Source organism: Neltuma alba, unplaced genomic scaffold, assembly GCF_004799145.2.
Source record: "Neltuma alba isolate B1F8T4 unplaced genomic scaffold, ASM479914v2 tig00008338_pilon, whole genome shotgun sequence".
Classification (NCBI taxonomy): domain Eukaryota; kingdom Viridiplantae; phylum Streptophyta; class Magnoliopsida; order Fabales; family Fabaceae; genus Neltuma; species Neltuma alba.
The window spans coordinates 1-17,983 of NW_021634994.1; the positions used below are offsets into that span (position 1 = coordinate 1).

At 33.2% G+C, this 17,983-nt stretch overlaps 3 protein-coding genes across 3 annotated transcripts; all 3 read left to right on the plus strand.

Moving 5' to 3' along the window:
* Positions 1-9,273: 9,273 nt before the first annotated feature.
* On the plus strand, positions 9,274-12,164 carry LOC114753968 (abietadienol/abietadienal oxidase-like). Its single transcript, XM_028942680.1, has 9 exons — positions 9,274-9,458; positions 9,762-10,086; positions 10,190-10,339; positions 10,541-10,780; positions 10,903-10,989; positions 11,096-11,174; positions 11,405-11,526; positions 11,688-11,815; positions 11,905-12,164. The coding sequence occupies exons 1-9, from the start codon at positions 9,274-9,276 to the stop codon at positions 12,008-12,010; spliced, it is 1,422 nt and encodes a 473-aa protein (XP_028798513.1). The 3' UTR covers positions 12,011-12,164.
* A 586-nt stretch (positions 12,165-12,750) lies between these two features.
* On the plus strand, positions 12,751-16,122 carry LOC114753971 (protein N-lysine methyltransferase METTL21A). Its single transcript, XM_028942683.1, has 5 exons — positions 12,751-13,076; positions 13,963-14,105; positions 14,857-15,041; positions 15,529-15,642; positions 15,730-16,122. The coding sequence occupies exons 1-5, from the start codon at positions 12,810-12,812 to the stop codon at positions 15,855-15,857; spliced, it is 837 nt and encodes a 278-aa protein (XP_028798516.1). The 5' UTR covers positions 12,751-12,809; the 3' UTR covers positions 15,858-16,122.
* An 827-nt stretch (positions 16,123-16,949) lies between these two features.
* LOC114753967 (NDR1/HIN1-like protein 6) lies at positions 16,950-17,795 on the plus strand. The gene has a single exon (XM_028942679.1). The coding sequence runs from the start codon at positions 16,952-16,954 to the stop codon at positions 17,573-17,575; it is 624 nt and encodes a 207-aa protein (XP_028798512.1). The 5' UTR covers positions 16,950-16,951; the 3' UTR covers positions 17,576-17,795.
* Positions 17,796-17,983: the final 188 nt, after the last annotated feature.

Consider the following 17,983-nt stretch of genomic DNA (forward strand, 5'->3'; position numbering starts at 1 on the left):
GGATTGGAGAGACTATATATTAGAAGAAGGTGGAATTTCCATATTTTAGGAAAATCTTTAGAATATATTTCTTGCATTCTAATTTAATTTATAATTTAATTAGGTGAGAAACCCTAACGAAAATAGTTACGCCGGTCAAGATTCTGCGTCCAACAAAATCATATTAGAGGTAAACCCCACAAGAAAAAATGGAGGAGAAACAGTAAGGTCTTTTTCTTAAAAAAATATAATAGTAAGGACTATATTTTCACCGGCAAGTTCTTTGGCAAATCACTTGCTACCCTTTAATCAGCTTGCTATACAAATACAAGACAAATAAATCATCAATCTAATGTTTTCACTTCAGTAAAACAAATCCCATAGTGCAGATCAGATGTTGATGGATGATTAAAGGTAAAAACGAATTCTCATTAAAAAAAAAAAAAAAAACAGAGTTAAAAGGGGGGGGGGGGGGATAATACCTTTATCTATGTCTTCCCTGCTCAGTTGCTCGATCCTGGTTTAATTTAATTTAGTCTTCACCCTCTCTTTCTTCTTTCAGTAAGGGATGATTTTATAATGTAATTTCAATGTATTTTGCTGAAGAAATTTTATTTGATTTAGATTAAAAGATTATTAGCAGCTATTTATCAAATTTTAATTTAGATATTTGATTTGATTTGATCTAGTCCAAAAAGATTTGTATCTGATGATTTTATTTTATTTGGGTGCAAAAGAATTTGAAAACTTGTCATATTTGAATTTGAAAAAAATATTTTGATGTTATTTAAATTTGCACGGCTTTGATCTTAACTGACATTGTAAAACATTGATTTTAATGTATAATTTACGTTTATTGTAACTTGAACAAATTAATTTTAAAATTTTTCAATCAAACAGTCTATCTATCTAGCTACAACAAATTATAAACTTAATATTATAACGATAAAATCAATCAATCAATATCAATGAGGAAAATCTGGCTTCCTAAAATCAAATCAATCTCAGATTACACGTCCGTGTCTATCAGTAACGCAAAATTTGAAATAGAATCCATGATAATCCATAAATAAAGGATTATATGATTAAAAATTTCAAAATCTTTATTTTAAGTCAAGGGACCAAACTATCTTTTACGATTTCACACCGCGCTTTTTTGATTATTCATCGTAGACTTCTCTGCCTCCTCCTCCTCCTGCTAGGGGGTGTTTGGAAGCACCCAGAAGCATTTTTTCGTAAAATGAACAATTCCTCTACATATTTACCTCGTACATCGTAAAAGTATTTTAAAATCATAGTTTAGTTTTCATCCAAACACCCTCTTAGAGATTCTATCATTATCATATTCTTCATCATCTTCTCTTTTGGCTGATTTTGCAATTGCAAGGGAGTTTAGAGTTCAGACATAGTATCAATGGTGTTCTGCGATCACTGTCATAGAAATGTACATGGATTTCAACCAGACAACAATTCATTGTCAGTGCCTTTATCCTTAGATCAAACTTCTTACAACGACATATTTTAGATGTATCTTTTGAAATAAAGATTCAAACAGAGTTCTGTAGTTTTTCAAAAAAGAAAAATTTGTTTTAAACAATTATACTACGTAGTTGTTGTAATAACATAAAAATAAAGAATAGAATGAAACAAGCCCTAACTCTTTCTTTTTTTTTAATGGTTTCTGTGGTATCAGATGTTGTGAGCGCTGTGGGAAGGTTTTTTATGAAGAGGCTCCTTACTCCACTACATGTGAACTTACGCTGGTATAATTTTAGCCTTATTGGCTTAATTCTGTGGATATTGGGTGGGAGTTTGGGTAGCTTAAAATGTGAGCAGTTCTTTAAATTTCCTCTCTATTAGCTCATACCTTAGTTAATTTCTTGTTGTTGTTCCTTCGCATGCCTTATTTATTTGCAGCTAATTAATTTCCCCCACTTCTTTATATGCAGGGTAAACAATATGCTAATTTTGTAAAAATAATTCAAAGTGAGGATAACTCTGATGATTCCCGCCAAAGAACATTATTAGAGAAAGGTATTATTTAATTTGTTCATTGTACCTCCACTAACCCTTTGAATAATATAGCAGAAGCAAGAATCTTTCTTCAAACTTTTCTCTCTAATAACAATATGGTCTTCTCCTCATGTGTGTGTGGGTATAGCTCAGTCTTATTTGAGGGATAATAGTTTTTTAATTTGTTGTGTTGTGGTATATTTGTAACTATGCAGTGAAAGGGAAATACCTGTTAATAGTCTTCATGTTCGATATATAGCTAAAGCAATTGACAATCGTATAGGGTAATTGACAATCGCATAGGGAAACCATGCATAAAGGATTATGAGTTTGGAGAATGCATGCTTAAACTTCAGACAATGTAATGATTATGATTAATATAATATTACTTCATCTAGGATTTTTGGTTTTGATTCATGAAATTTAAAACTAGTAGTGTCTTTGGAATGTTATAAAAACTCAGATGGGATCAGCTAGTTCAGCTTGGAGACTGGCAAATCGGCCAAGTAACCAACCCAGTTAAGTATATAAAACATACCTGAATTGACCTAGTGTGACCTGGGGGTAACCAGGGAATAGCTTGGATTAACTGATTGCCCCTCTCTCTCTGCAAAGAAAAGACTATTTTGATGAAAAACTTTTTTTTCCTTTTTAAGTTGATAATCTTTAGTCAGTGATTAAAGGATTCCAGGAAGGAATATTTTGTTACCATAAATTTATTTTAATATTTTGTTATTATAAATATTTAGTGATTACGGTAATATGATACTATGATTTTAGTTTGACAAAGTAATTGTAAAGAAGACTGAAAAGAAATTGTAAGTATATGATTATTTTGTTAGTGATCAATGTACTAAATTAATATTTAGTCCTTGAATTGTATGATGAAAATTTACATCATTTTTTATTTTTTATTTTTATTTCTCACTGTTTGAATGCCAAGTTGACTCTGATATGACTCATTACTTCGCTCGATTTAGTAATCGGTTCAATTTTTAATATCTTGTTTTTGGAGATTTAAGGCTAATGTTCATAGACAGATTAAATGTCAAAAAAAAAAAAAAAACTGATTTCAGATTTCAGGTAGCAAAATCAAAATGAAATCAAATTTTAAGAATTAAAGACTATATTAACTTTAATAATTACTATTACAATTTTAATATATTGAATGGTTTACATTCTTATGATCCATTCTTCTTTGGGTTTACAGTACAAAAGGGCACGAAAGACCTAAGCCTGGAAGATTGATAAGAGTCCAAGTCAGCATAGGGCGAAAAAGGAGGAAATATTTAGATGATAACAAAACAGAATTAGACTCATTCTTATGACTGCTGAAAAAGTCCCTCCAACGTTCGTTTTCAGTTTCTAATTTTTTTTTTTGGCTTCAGTTTTCAGTTTCTAATTTAGGAGTAAATAAATTCAATTAAGTTATGATGAGATATGTTTTTGAGTATTTTGCTACTTTTCTTGCCTTGTTTGTAGGGAATTTCATATGCTTGTTTGCTTCCATACTTGGATTTATCCGACACTTAAGCCCAAAGTTAATATCAATATATAAACATGCCAATAAAAATATAGTAATTTATGAGTAAAGAAGTTCTGTATAAATAAATACAAACCCACTTCTTTATCTCCAAAACTGAGGTTCAACTATGTCGTCCCATCTCAAAATAGTAGTATTATATTTTTCTTATTTCACAAATTTATTTTTCTTATAAATTATTACTTTAGTTATGTTGTTTACAAGTTGTTTTGTATGGGTTATATGATTTTTTTTTTCACATTTTGGAGTTTATTTGTTTGGGCTAATATAATTTTTTATCCTCTCAAATTTGTTCTCATTTTGGTTTTAGTCCCTCAAATTTTAAAACATATGTTTTGGTCCCTCTAGGGGCAAAATGATCCATATTTTTATTGAACTATAGAGACCATTATTTCAAATGAAAAGAAATTGAAAGGATCAAAACCTATTATTTGAAATTTGAGAGACCAAAATCAAAATGAGAACAAACTTGAGGGACCAAAAATTATATTAATCCTATTTGTTTTGTCTTTCACAATTTTTTTATTATTACTAATTTTGGCCAATTTTTATCTATTTATTTTTAATTTTCTTTGTACAACTTTTATCATAAGTTCTTATGCTCTATGTATATTTGTTTTTTTTTTTAAATTAATATAATATTTGGTCCCTCAAATTTTTTTCATTTTAGTTTTAGTTCTTCAAGTTTCAAGTCACAAGTTTTGATCTATTAAGGTACAAAATTGTCTAAGTTTTTATTAGATTATAGAGACCAATATCTTAAATAAAAAAATTTGAGAAACCAAAACCTATGATTTGAAATTTGAAAAATCAAAACCAAAATGAAAGTAAACTTGAATAACTAAAATTTGTATTGACCCTAAAAAAAATAATGCAAATTCTTAAAAAAAAGAAAAGAAAAGAAAAAAGATGGGATGTGCTTGTTTCATCTTAATTATGTCTCCTTCCTCGACGAGACCCCATTGAGACGGAGTATGAAACAGAAAAACCGTAATAACACCCTCCCTTATGTTCTATATATATTCAGAGAGAGAGAGAGAGAGATTGTTTTTCCATAATCATATATTTCTTGCATATCATCACATGGAAATAAACAAGTCCAATAATAAAGGAGGTTGCCAGTATTGGCCGAAGAGGATTTTGTTTGGATTTGATGTCCTGTCTTTTGGTTGCTTGAGTTAACTAATACTCCCTTTGTCTTTTTATAAAATCCAAATAATGGAATTAGGTGATTTAAAAAAATACTATATTAACATTAGTTAAAAATAACAAATATATATTTTTCTTAAAATATGTCTTTATTTATAAGAGAGTAAGTAAGTGAGAGAAATAGCAAATTACAGGATAGCGTTCTTGTGTTGCTTTTACATCAAACAAAGATACGATCATAATTAAATACATTATTTAAATTGCCAACTTTCCAAATTAGCTTACTCTATATAAAATTCAAGATTATTGAAGAATGACAGCTCGAAGCTGATTCTTCGAGACTGCTCTAACATCACAAATACATTTCTTCTGTATTATGTAACCTTTAATTAATTAATTAATAAGATGCTTGTTACATAAATTAATATGGTGGCTTTTACATATAAACAAGAAACGTGCTAGTCCTCATCACCTTTTGTTAAAATCAGACATCCTTTATTTTATATATATATATATATATATATATATGCGTGTATAAAATATCATTCCAATATGTCTGGCAAAAAAAAAAAGAATATCATTCCGATGTGATATCCCACCCTTATTTTAATGGTGATGAAGTACCTTTTAAATTACATCCAAATTTTGTTTTTGTTAAACATTTAGTCGATTTCTAGAAAATTTAATGATTTTTAGCAGCCCAATCAATGATTTCAAGTTAAACTCTCACAATGCTTTTAATTAAATTGATAATGTCTAATCTAAATTTTAATTAAAGGAAAAATGATAATAAAATACCACTTGAATTCCAAAAAGACAAATAAGGGACCTGAATAAGCAAAATGACAAAGAAGGCATCAGGTACCAATATGGATTTTGATTTTGAATTTACAAAACACATAGTGGGATTTACAACTTTCATAGTGAAAGTTACTACTTCGTCAATGGGTTTTACAACCTGTTTTGAAGGGCCGAGTAAGTTTTGCCTAATTTTTACAAACACATAGTGGGATTTACAACTTTCATAATGAGAATTATTACTTGGTCAATGGCTTTTGCAACCTGTTTTGAGGGGTTAGGCAACTTTTCTGTGAAAAACAATACAATTCCACGCTGAATTTTACAAAACACATAGTGGGATTTACAACTTTCATAGTGAGATTACTACTTTGTCAATGGGTTTTGCAACATGTTTTGACATCAAAATCAAAATTTCAGATTGGTACCCAGTGCCCTATTTGTCATTTTGCTTATTCAGATCTCTTATTTGTCTTTTTGGAATTCAAGTGGTATTTTATTGTCATTTTCCCTTAATTAAATAAAACATATATAAAACTAACGAATAAATGTCTGGCCCGGCACATTATTATAACACGCGCGGTTTCTTTTAACTTTTAACCATCACTAAGGTTGGAATTCCCTTTGAGAAAGACACATGTTTAGTATTCCATAGTATTTTAAGTAGGATGACTTCTAATAAAAACACATGTACTTGGCAAAAAAAAAAAAACTATGATATAACTACAATAGTTAAAAGGACTAACAGCTTCTATAAATAATATTCCTCTAGTCCTTAATATAAAATCTATTTAATTAATTTGATTAGATTAAGGAAATTAAGTTAGTTAATTGTAAGAAATATGACATGTTTTTTCTAAAATATCATAATCATTTTCTTTAATATCCTCTATCCCTCTTTTACTTGATTATTGTTAAGGAAGTATCTATAGGGTTAATTTAGGACAAATTGATAAATATGAAAAATAGGTCTTATATTTAGGACTAAAATCAACTCAATAATTAGGTGCTATATTAAACAGGAGGAATATAATATAAAATATCAAAATGGCGATTGTGAATTTGTTTTAGGCTCCTGCAAAATACGGGCTCATAGTCTGGTTACTAATTACTAATAATCTATGAAAGTGGAGATTAAAATTTTTAGAACAAATGAGTCAACTAATTACTAAAATTAATCACAATTTCGTTTGAGTTCTTCAAAAATCATGACTAAAACTATGAAATTTGTCATAAGAACACTACTACGTTAAATTTGGTCCATGGTATTGCTAGGCTTGTTCTTGCTGGCATATATAATATATATTTAGAAAAACCATATTGGAGGTACTTAGAGTTTTTTCCAATTTTTAATTTGGTACTTATGTGTTTTTTATTCTTAACTAAACAATTTAATTTAATTTTTTTAAATAATAGTAGCTCTTGTGACTATGTTCTATTATCACTTTTAATTTTTATGCAAGTATTAACGATATTAATAAAACAAAATTAAAAATTTAATTAAGAGAAAAAAATATATAGACACAAAATTAAAAATTTTAAAAATATATAGGTACCTCCAAAATATACCCAAACGGCCAAACCCAATATATGAGGCTTCAACAATTATATAAAAATCATAAATTAATAATCAAGTGCATGGCTTTAGGGACACTGATTCCTGGAAAGAAGCCTGAAAATAAGGATTCAAAAATGCCTTTTGTACTGCTTTGACTCATCCGTTTTGTGGCTCCATAAAATAATCACTCCAAAGTTTTCATTTCCAATAAAATCATTCATTCAAACCTCAGCAACACTATGATTTCACCTAAAAAAAAGCTTTACCCTGTGCTATAATAATAATTGACATACTGATCTAAGTTATACATATTTCTTGAAAATTTCTTGATTCAAGTTTTGGTTCTATGATCATATATAAGTAAATCAAAGCGCTGAGGTTGTTATATTTTTTTATACCGTTTTCTGAAATGAGATGTCAGATCAAATTCAAGTATTATCAACCTCATTTGAGATGTTCTCCTAGCACCATTTTTTCATTCATATGGTTCAAACTTCCAGGTTTTCTTCAAAAGAATTTAATCCCTTTCATTCAACTTAAATATTATTGATATTGTCTATGCTTTTGAAGGTGCAAATAATTGAAGCATTCAAAAGTTGTGACATGATCTTTTGGATGTTATGAACATATTTTAAGTCAAGACTAGTATAAAATATAAAAATCTAAAAAATTATATAATATTAATAGTATAAATATGACTCATAATTTCTGAAAATACCATTGATAACTATGTAATCTTTGAATTTGATCTTTGACAAGAAATTTGCATGTTAAGGTCATTGATTACAAATTCTAAATTGATTGAATTATAGACAAATTATATTGGACATATGGCTTAATCTAAATTCAAATTACCACATTGTTTTTTTTTATTTGATATTAATTGATTTACGTGTACAGACAAATTTAAATGTGACTACAGTGCAGGAATACACCTGATTTAGGTTTTATAATAGGTCTCAAGTGGTGTCAAAGGCTAGTTAGATATAATTGTTAAACGAACGCATAATTTTATTCTTAATTTATTATTACGTAGATTTTGTTTTCATGAGATATAACGTATATTAAATAAAAGTAAAATTGAAAAATTATTAAATTTTAAAGCATAATTAATGAGTTTTAATGTTTTTCTGATTTTGATAAAATATTTGAGAGTGACTTGTAAATAGAATAAAAAATCTAGAATTTTCTATTTAAAAAAAACTTCATCGGCAAATCAGTTAACATATTGTTTATAAATGAAGCTATAAAATGAGCTGCCTGGCGTAAAGAGGAAAAGTCAAACTTGAAGCTATCTTTTTTTTATTGACGACCATCTCTGCTAGTGGACGATCAATATGCTCCTCATTTTGTGCCACCGGAAACTATTAATGCACCTTCCCAAAAGCTCTTTTTTGGACCTTCTACAGTCCCTTATTTTCAGACTATAAATTTTGCAGCTCTTCTTCTTTTTCTTTGTCTCTCTCTCTCCCCCCCCCCCCCTCCAAATTTAGCTGAGATTGCAGAGTATGATCCAGCAGACTCAGATTCTTTGTCTGTGTTTGTACGCATAGTGTCTATATTACTTTATCTGCAGAATCACAAGGAAATGCCATGCTTTCTGGTCAGTGACTTTGTTATAATGATTGTTGCTTAGCTGCACTTTCTGATTTTTTTTGCTGTAGTTTTCATAGAAAACATAACTGGTTCTGATTATTACTCATCGATGCTATATTGTAAGGGTTGTTCGTTGAGAAAAGAAGAAAGTGTTAGTTATATTTTTACGAATTTTACATGTTTGTTGAAATGCATATTAGAAATGGACACGAATGATTAGCCATTTTTGAGCTCGAGCTTCTAATGGCGTTCCAACTTGTTAATCAATTTTTTCTGGCTTATAATATATTGATTGGTATGATTCTTTCTACATCCAAACTTGCTTTAAATAATAGATTCTGTGAACGATTTGTTCGTAGAAAACAAATAAGTTGACGTGGCACTATCAGATCTTCACAAAGTCAACCTCGCATAACCAGATATCAAACCTTCCTTTTCATATTGTTTTCTCTTCCTTCTCTTGTATTATTTAATCTATGTTCCCATTGAACAATTGGTTATCAATGATCATGTTTGTCTCATTATCTACAATAAATTTGCTTCTGGCAACAGGTGGATCTGTGATTACCTATTGTCCCTCCTTTTGTTTCTGAAAAGAATGACAGAAAATCATCCAGAGCTATGGCTAGTTACATTTATGGCGCTTTTGATCACTCTGGCTGTTACAAAACTAATACAATCGAAGTTGAAGGAGGCAGAGAAAAAAACACGGCGGTTGCCTCCGGGAAGAAGAGGCTGGCCTTTGATCGGTGACAGCATCAATTGGTACAATGCAGTTGCAAGTTCTCATCCTCCTCAATTTGTTGAAGAAATGGTTCACAGGTACTTACTTCCTTTGCAAGAAAAGAACATTATATTGTAACATATGAAGAGGTTTCAGTGAAAAAGTTGTAAATGCGCGCTTTATTCGATGATGTTTGTCTCAATTTGCATGAGGTGATGTTTCATTAGCAGGGTTGATGAACAACAATTTGAACAAAATCATTCTTTTGAATTTACTTGATTTAGATCGTAGAACAATCATATTTATTAGAAACAAACCGTGGAAGCCTGTAAGTCTCTGTCAAAAGACTCAGATTTTTTGTGAAAACCAGTGTTTGATGAAAAATTGATCCTTTGGCATAGGTATGGTGGGATATTTTCTTGCAGCCTATTTGGGAAATGGGCCGTGGTGTCAGCAGATCCTAGCTTCAACCGCTTTGTGATGCAAAACGAAGGGAAATTATTTCAGTCGAGTTACCCAAAATCATTCAGAGATTTGGTTGGTAAAAATGGTGTGATCACAGTGCAAGGAGAACAGCAAAGGAAGCTGCATGGGATTGCCTCCAACATGATGCGCTTAGAGAAGCTAAAGTTCCATTTCTTGAATGATATTCAGAAGGTCATGCTTCGAACTCTAGGCAATTTCAAGAACAATCAAGTCATCCTCCTCCAAGACGTTTGCAGGAAGGCAAGTTCTCACAGTTCTTGATGTACACGTGTACAATCTTAGGTATAACCAGCATGCAGTGCATATGAATCAGATCAATTAATCTCCGTACAATTCGCTGCAGGTGGCCATAAATTTAATGGTTAATCAATTATTAGGAGTGTCGAGTGAATCTCAAGTCAATGAAATGGCTCAACTGTTTTCTGACTTTGTTGATGGGTGTTTATCTTTTCCCGTCAACATGCCAGGCTTTACATACCACACTGCTATGAAGGTACCATCAGCTTAATTCTTTAAGTTATATATGCAGTTCTGCTTGCATTTTGAAGTAGGATAGAGAAGTTATTGAATGAGGGAAACTTAGATGTCAGTGAAATTTTTCCCCTGGCAGTTTACGATTTAAAAGTTACTATGATCTATTTGGGATTATCAGTGGTCAAACTGTGTTGAAGTGACATTCTTAGGCTTTTATCAGGCAAGGGAGAAAATTATAGGCAAGATAAACAAGACCATAGAATTACACAGGCAGCAAGGTCCTGCAGCAGGAGGTAATGGTGTGCTTGGAAGACTGCTGGAGGAAGAAAGCTTACCGGATGATGCAATTGCAGACTTCATCATCAATCTTCTATTTGCAGGGAATGAGACTACCACGAAAACAATGCTTTTCGCAGTCTATTTCCTCACTCATTGCCCTAAAGCCTTGAAACAGATATTGGTACTTCTAAGTTCTAACCCGTATGAGAACTAGTTAGTTTAGAACTATTTTCCTTGACTTCAAGTAATTGGGGTAATAATTTTTTCTATTTCATTGTTCTTATAAGTTGGTATCTTGAATAGGATGAGCAAGAATCTGTGAGGAGTAACTCAGGAGGAGGAGAAATGCTTAACTGGCAAGATTATAAAGCAATGCCATTCACTCAATGTGTAAGTATTTGATTCTGTACTGGTTTTCAAAATTAGTTAAGTTTGGTGAGATGCTTCATCTCTTAAATGTTGTGTTATAAAATCTCATGCTATCTTCCACTGACAGGTGATTGATGAAACATTGAGACTTGGGGGTATTGCCATTTGGTTACTGAGAGAAGCAAAAGAAGAGATTAACTACCAAGGTATACAATACAACCTATCTGATGAATTATACTTGTGATGGATCGATATTATCACACCACTCATATTAAATAAATATGTGAAAGTTATAAAATAAGACAGACAACTATTCTATTTCCCTTGAATCAGACACAAATCTACTTCATCTAGTGACTACACATTTGACTTATTTTCTGTGGCTTTCAATCTATACGCTTCTTAGCATATAACATTTTATCTTGTTTTTGTATAGATTTTGTGATACCAAAGGGATGCTTTGTGGTTCCATTTCTCTCAGCAGTTCATTTGGATGAGAATGTGTACAGAGGAGCTTCAGACTTCAATCCATGGAGATGGATGGACCCTGGAAATGAGGTTAGTCCACATACTCCATTGGTGGGTTCAAGCTGCCCGATCAAATACATCAATATAGTAATCCCTTAGGCTCTGCAACGTACAAGAAAACATGTTCAGTTTCGTATATACCTTCATTTTCATTAGTTTTCTTTTTTCTGACTCCTATGGTTTCTATGAAGGAAAAGAGGAACTGGAGGAGCAGTCCATTCTATGCACCCTTTGGAGGAGGTGCTAGATTCTGTCCTGGAGTGGAGCTGGCTCGTCTTCAAATTGCCCTTTTTCTCCATTACTTTGTAACTACATATAGGTATAGCCTTGTCTCTCCATCTCTACTCAGAAATGTTTGAATTCTGAATGATTGAATAATTAGCTGATGTATTCAGATGTTTTGAACAGATGGACACAAGAGAAGGAAGATAGGATGTCCTTCTTTCCCTCTGCTCGCTTAGTGAACGGCTTCGAAATTCGCCTAACCAGATGCCATGATCATGAAACCAACTGAAACTGAAACATCTCACCATGTATATCTCTCTGTCTTGCCCCTTTTTTGCTGAGGGTTCACTCAGTTCTCTCAAGAATGATGTGTTTCAAGATTTTCAGACAAATAGCTTAAGCTCTTTTTTTTTTTTTTTTAAACCTCTTCTTGTATGTAAAATGTTCCACGACTCACACTTTGTATATAACATACAAGAGTTTGAAGCAGCCTTGGGAATTGTTTTCCTATGGTAAAACAATCTTTTGTGCGAAACTTGCCATGGAATTCTTTAATTCTTAAGTTGATTGTCATTTTGTTGCGCGAGTCTCATAAATGACAGGTTAACAGCACAAGAGCGGGTAATTTCATTAAAATCAAATTCTCTTGTGAGTTCAGTGATCCAATGTTATTAGGATATTTCGGTTCTTGGCCGAAACTTTCTTCAAAGAGTGGAGCTTTCCTTTTTAATTGCGGAAGGATCCATGCATATATGCCTGGAGCATGAAGGGTAAAATCAAATTAATAATAAAAAATTTAGGATTAAAAAAAATACTTAATATTAAAAATTAGGAAAAATTACATACAGGCCTAGATAACAAAATTAAAAACAAATAAGTCATCAAGATTTATTTAATACTAACATATTTACAAGTTAGGTTTTTTTGACATCGATTTTTAGCTTCTTTTTTTTTTTTTTTTGTGCCAAGGCGATCGATTTTTAGTCACCTCATGGACAAATTTGTAAATATCAAATTTTAGGAGAATTTTGCCGAACGTAAAAACATTCGTAGTGGGAGGGCAAGGCCGGGGACGAGCAAGCAGCAAGATGACTAGTGATGAGGTAAAATCGGAGGGATGTGAAGTAGTAGGGGAAGAGGAGGAGGCGGTAATGGCAAATTTGGGTTCGTACGGTGGGAAGGTGAGATTGCTGGCTGAAGGGGAGGAATCTGCTGCGGAAGAGATCATGCTTCTCTGGGCAATCCAACAGCCTACTCTTTCCAAACCCAACGCGTTCGTCTCCCAATCTTCTCTGAACCTCCGTCTCGACTCCTGCGGCCACTCTCTCTCCATTCTTCAATCCCCTTCTTCCTTGGTATGCAATCCTTAATCTTCCTTTTTCTATACTAAGCTAGCAACCACATCACAATGCAAGTTTGACATTTTAGTTGATAGAATGGTCACATAATTTAAGAAATTGAATTCAGGTAGTCGGGCGATTGAAATGGTGCTCCTATGTTGTTTTCAATACCAGGAGCTTGTGGCCCTATGGCTGATGCTTTTGTTGTGATCTCTCTCCCTCTCCTTTTTTTTTTTTGGGGGGGGGGGTGCTAATGTTCATATAGCGTAAAATCACTGGGCAGGTTACATGGTTCTATCTATTTGCACTTCTTGAAGTCGTAATTCATTGTCATAGCTGCATTAACGATTAAACGAGCTGCTAGTTGAATTGTGTGCATATTCCTACTTTCAGCTGCCTAACAGTTATGATGGTTTTTTTTTTTTTTTTTTTTTAATGGCCAGAACCGTTATGATGTATTGGCAGACTAATTCAGGATACCTCTGAACATATTAGACCTGTCAGTAAATGGAAAATGTTGGGTTTAAAGATTAGGTCAGTGATTCCCACTTACTTTAGTTGGGCAATGAGTAGAGTGAAATTGCTACTTTCTTTATTTGCAAAGGAAAAAAAAATAAGGAAATTCAAATCCAGAGGGGGAAGAAAGGAAGAAAAATGGTATCGGTGAAGTACTAACTATGTCTTATTCGAAATTAAGCTGTGTTTATGTCAGCAGTTTTCCTAATGATAAGAATCAACCGTATATCATGATTGAGACATGTATGAACAGCTTTTGCTTCAATCACTATGTCTCACGAGCACAGATGATTAGTTTCAAGCATGAAATGTAAATTTTCTAATCGCCAATAACAATTCTGATACTTCAGTTCACAGTTAAGGCTTTTTAAACTTTTTATTTAAGAGTGCACCTGGAGTGACTGGATCGGTGATGTGGGACAGTGGAGTTGTATTGGGGAAGTTTCTAGAACATTCTGTTGACTCAGGGAGGCTTGTTCTTCAAGGCAAGAAGATTGTTGAATTGGGATCCGGTTGCGGTTTGGTTGGGTAAGAACATATAAACTCCCCTATCTCAGCCAGTCAACGATATGTGGATCAATTTGGGCATATTGCTCTAATGTTTTCAACGAAACTTTTAAGACCTCTAAACAATTTCTATATTAAAAGGGATGAAATAAACTAAGAGTTCAGCCCCCAATTTGTAGACCTGCTTAGCTTTTTAGTCCTCTAATATTTTGGAATGCGCAGATTAGTTCTACAACATATCTAACTCATTCCTAGTTAGTCATTCCACCAATGTCATATAGCTTCCATCAAAATTTTGTTGCCATTGATTGATCCAGCTGACATATCAATGTATACATCATCTGTTAAGGTTTGATTAAGCAAAGATTTCTGTTTTAGAAAGGGTACATGGAAGTTTAGAGTCCTTTTCCTTAATCTAAACAATCCAAAAGTGAACAAATTTGATTCATCACTCTTCTGTCTAACATGAAGTCATGTGCTGTCCAAGAGAATCCCATGCCATACCCTTGGGAGATGTCCATCAGCAAAATTTGGAAGGACTAACCTGCAAGAAGTTGGTACTTTTAAAAACCAATTCATGATGTATGGTAGAAAATTCAAGGGGCAAAGCTAAATGGGAATATAAATTCTTGAATGCAAGCAATTTTTTTCGATGCTAGAGCTTTGAACTTCCACATTAATGTCCTGGTTATTTGACCAGCAACTAAAAGATGTGTTTTCCTTCTCCTTTCTCAAAGTCTGTAGTTCATTGTTCTTATTTTCTCTTCCTCAGTTTCATTGCAGCTCTTCTGGGTGGTCAAGTCATTCTTACTGATTTGCCTGATAGGCTGAGGCTTCTTAGAAAGAACATTGAAACTAACATTAAACATGTGGATGTGCGGGGCACAGCAACAGCGACAGAACTCATATGGGGCGAAGATCCTGACCTAGAGCTCACTGAACCCGCACCTGATTATGGTAATAACCCTTAGCCATTTCATCCTAACAAGGAATAGACAAGATCTAACTATTGGCTGCAGCAAGTTTGGAGAAATGACGTCATTCATATCACTCTTGATTGTAGATTTGTAATCATTATATTCTATCTCTAATTTTTAGTTTGGTTCGTTTTTATTTATTGGTGTCTTTCATGCCTAACTGTCACTGCCATTTACTTATTATCAAAGGTTCTAATCATAGTATTTTTGCTAAATATTCACTATTTTGCGGAGATTAGTATTAGCTTATAATACCATTCAAATGTAAACTTTAATGTTTCCATGCGAAATTTTTTGTTGGGCATCATAAGGTTTTCGTATGCTGAAGCAATACGCCTTTCTAAAAGTGGACTTATGATGAAAAATGCAGATTTGCTAGGATCTGATGTGGTATATAGTGATTCATAAGGTTTTCGTAATCATGTGATTCACTTTTCCAGATTCCATTTTTAATTTTTTCTTTTCAGTGCTAGGATCTGATGTGGTATATAGTGAGAATGCTGTTGTAGATTTGCTAGTGACTCTTGGACAGCTCTCTGGACCCAAAACAACCATATTCTTGGCTGGGGAACTACGAAACGGTGAAATATCTTCTTCTTTTTCTCCTTTTACCCCAATCCATTATTTGAAACATGATATTGACTTGTGAATAATGAATATGATTTCAGATGCCATTCTTGAGTACTTCATTGAAGCAGCAATGAAAAATTTTGAAATCGGGCGTGTGGATCAAACTCTATGGCATCCTGATTATCGCAGCAATCGTGTTGCTCTCTATGTTATGGTCAAGAAATGAAGATAATGGTTATGTTTACTAGTCTCGTTTTAGTTGACCACATCCATGTCCAAATTGTACGTGCGTTTGGAGTGGAGCCCTAACCGAAATTTCAAAAGTTCCATTGGAAAAACAGCAATTTTTTCACTGTATTGGAGCATGTTTATTTTCCTTTTGTATTAAAGTTTCGGGAAAATGTTAGGAAAATTTTGTATTTATGTGATGATATTATTATTGTTACTACTATTATGCTCAAGTGTTGTATGCACATACAAGAGATTGGTAATGTTCCATCAATTCAATTTATAAGCGATTAGCGAAATATTATCGTATCAATTAGTCAAAGTAGTTCATTATTTGATTTGTCAGATGCATCATTATTGTACATGGTTTCATATGGTTAAAAAAAAAAAAGGTTTCATATTTATAAACTCTCCCTGACAAACTCAACAACTGCTTAGCTTCCGTTGAACCTCCTGAGATGCCACCGCACCCACAAAAATGAAAATAAAGCAAACAACGACAACACACAAGTACCTCACACACTTCACATGACCTGGCCCATCAGATAAGGGCCCATCAAAAACCAAGTGTAATTAAACTAAAACTGATACCAATACCACGTGGCACTCCAGTTTTCTTTTTCTCCTTCAGTCGTTGCCTGGTCAAACCGGAGTTTCGGGTGATAGCCAAATTTCCACTGATTTGATACAAAAAGAGGCTCTTGTTTTTAATTTAAGAAAAAACATAATTTACAGCGTACGATGCTTGAACCCAAAAGAACAGAAACTTCCTCGTTCTTTTTGTATTCACTCAACGACCGTTATGCTTTTGGATGAACTACCAGTTTTATACTATTTGCTTGTTGGCTCCTTATCTTGTAATATTAGGTAAGGAAGCTCACCTCCCAGCGATAGTATATTCACAATAAAATTGCCAAATAAGTAGATGGAATAAGGTAGCAAAACCTTGCACCTCACTGCTTTGTCATCCCATAATCATATATACAATAGCTTGACACAGAAGAGCACTCATTCATGGCTTATCATCAGAAGACGATCCACACAGCAACTCCGGTGAATGCAGAAGCGCCGCGGCCGCCAAAAGCACCACTGATGCCTCCAGTAATACAGTCCATACCACCACCAAAGAGAGGAGGAGGCTGCTTCTGCAAGTGCATTTGTTGGACCCTAAGCTTGCTTCTCATTCTCATCATCATCTTGGGAGCAACTTTAGGAGCCCTTTACCTTATTTTCAAGCCAAAGCTACCCAATTACTCAGTCGAAAGCCTAAGGATAGGTGATCTGAGGCTGAACTTGGACATGACCCTGGATGCAAAGTTTGATGTGAAGATCACAGCAAACAACCCCAACGAGAATATTGGAATTTACTATGAGAAAGGAGGAAGGCTAAGTGTATGGTTCACAAAAACTCAGCTTTGTGAGGGGTCACTGCCCATATTCTACCAAGGTCATCGGAACAGAACAGTGCTTGATGTGTCCTTAAGTGGGCAAGTGGAATCAGGAACCACATTAATGGCTGCCCTGCAACAGCAGCAACAGACAGGGAGAGTTCCATTGGATCTTAAGATACATGCACCAGTAGCTATCAAACTTGGGAGCTTGAAGCTGAGGAAGGTCAGAATCTTGGGGAAATGCATGTTGGTGGTTGATAGCTTATCTGCTAATAGTCTCATAAGCATCAAAGCTAGCAACTGTAAATTCCGACTGAAACTTTAATTTTTCATAACCTGAGTTGTCTTATTCTTTATTTATATAGATTTTGCCCTTTAGTTGCAGTCTATTGGAATATATCCCTTGTTTTTATATTGAAACATTCTTTTTCTGAATGATATGTTAACATAGAAGCATTTCCTTGCCTTTATTTTGTTTTCTGTTTTTTTTTTAATTACTATTAGCATTCATTTGATTTGAACTTCTTGTTTCGCCTCCCAGTGGATAGGATTATTAAGATCTCAAATTTTAATGAATCCACTAATACTTCTCTTCACGCCAATGATTTTCTTTCTATGTGAATGACACGACGCATTTGATCCTCTTGAAAGAGTGGAAGCAAAAAAGGAAGTTGTACAAGATTTATTATGCATTTATTATCGTTACTCAATAATATTCTTTTTTATTACTCCC

Bases quoted from the DNA above. Each gene is read 5' to 3' on its own strand.
- LOC114753967 (XM_028942679.1), top strand. From the start codon at position 16,952: ATGCCTCCAGTAATACAGTCCATACCACCACCAAAGAGAGGAGGAGGC.
- LOC114753968 (XM_028942680.1), top strand. From the start codon at position 9,274: ATGGCGCTTTTGATCACTCTGGCTGTTACAAAACTAATACAATCGAAG. The intron at 10,340-10,540 runs GTACCATCAGCT...GGCTTTTATCAG, and splicing joins CATACCACACTGCTATGAAG to GCAAGGGAGAAAATTATAGG. The intron at 11,175-11,404 runs GTATACAATACA...GTTTTTGTATAG, and splicing joins AGAAGAGATTAACTACCAAG to ATTTTGTGATACCAAAGGGA.
- LOC114753971 (XM_028942683.1), top strand. From the start codon at position 12,810: ATGACTAGTGATGAGGTAAAATCGGAGGGATGTGAAGTAGTAGGGGAA. The intron at 14,106-14,856 runs GTAAGAACATAT...TCTCTTCCTCAG, and splicing joins TCCGGTTGCGGTTTGGTTGG to TTTCATTGCAGCTCTTCTGG. The intron at 15,042-15,528 runs GTAATAACCCTT...TTTTCTTTTCAG, and splicing joins TGAACCCGCACCTGATTATG to TGCTAGGATCTGATGTGGTA.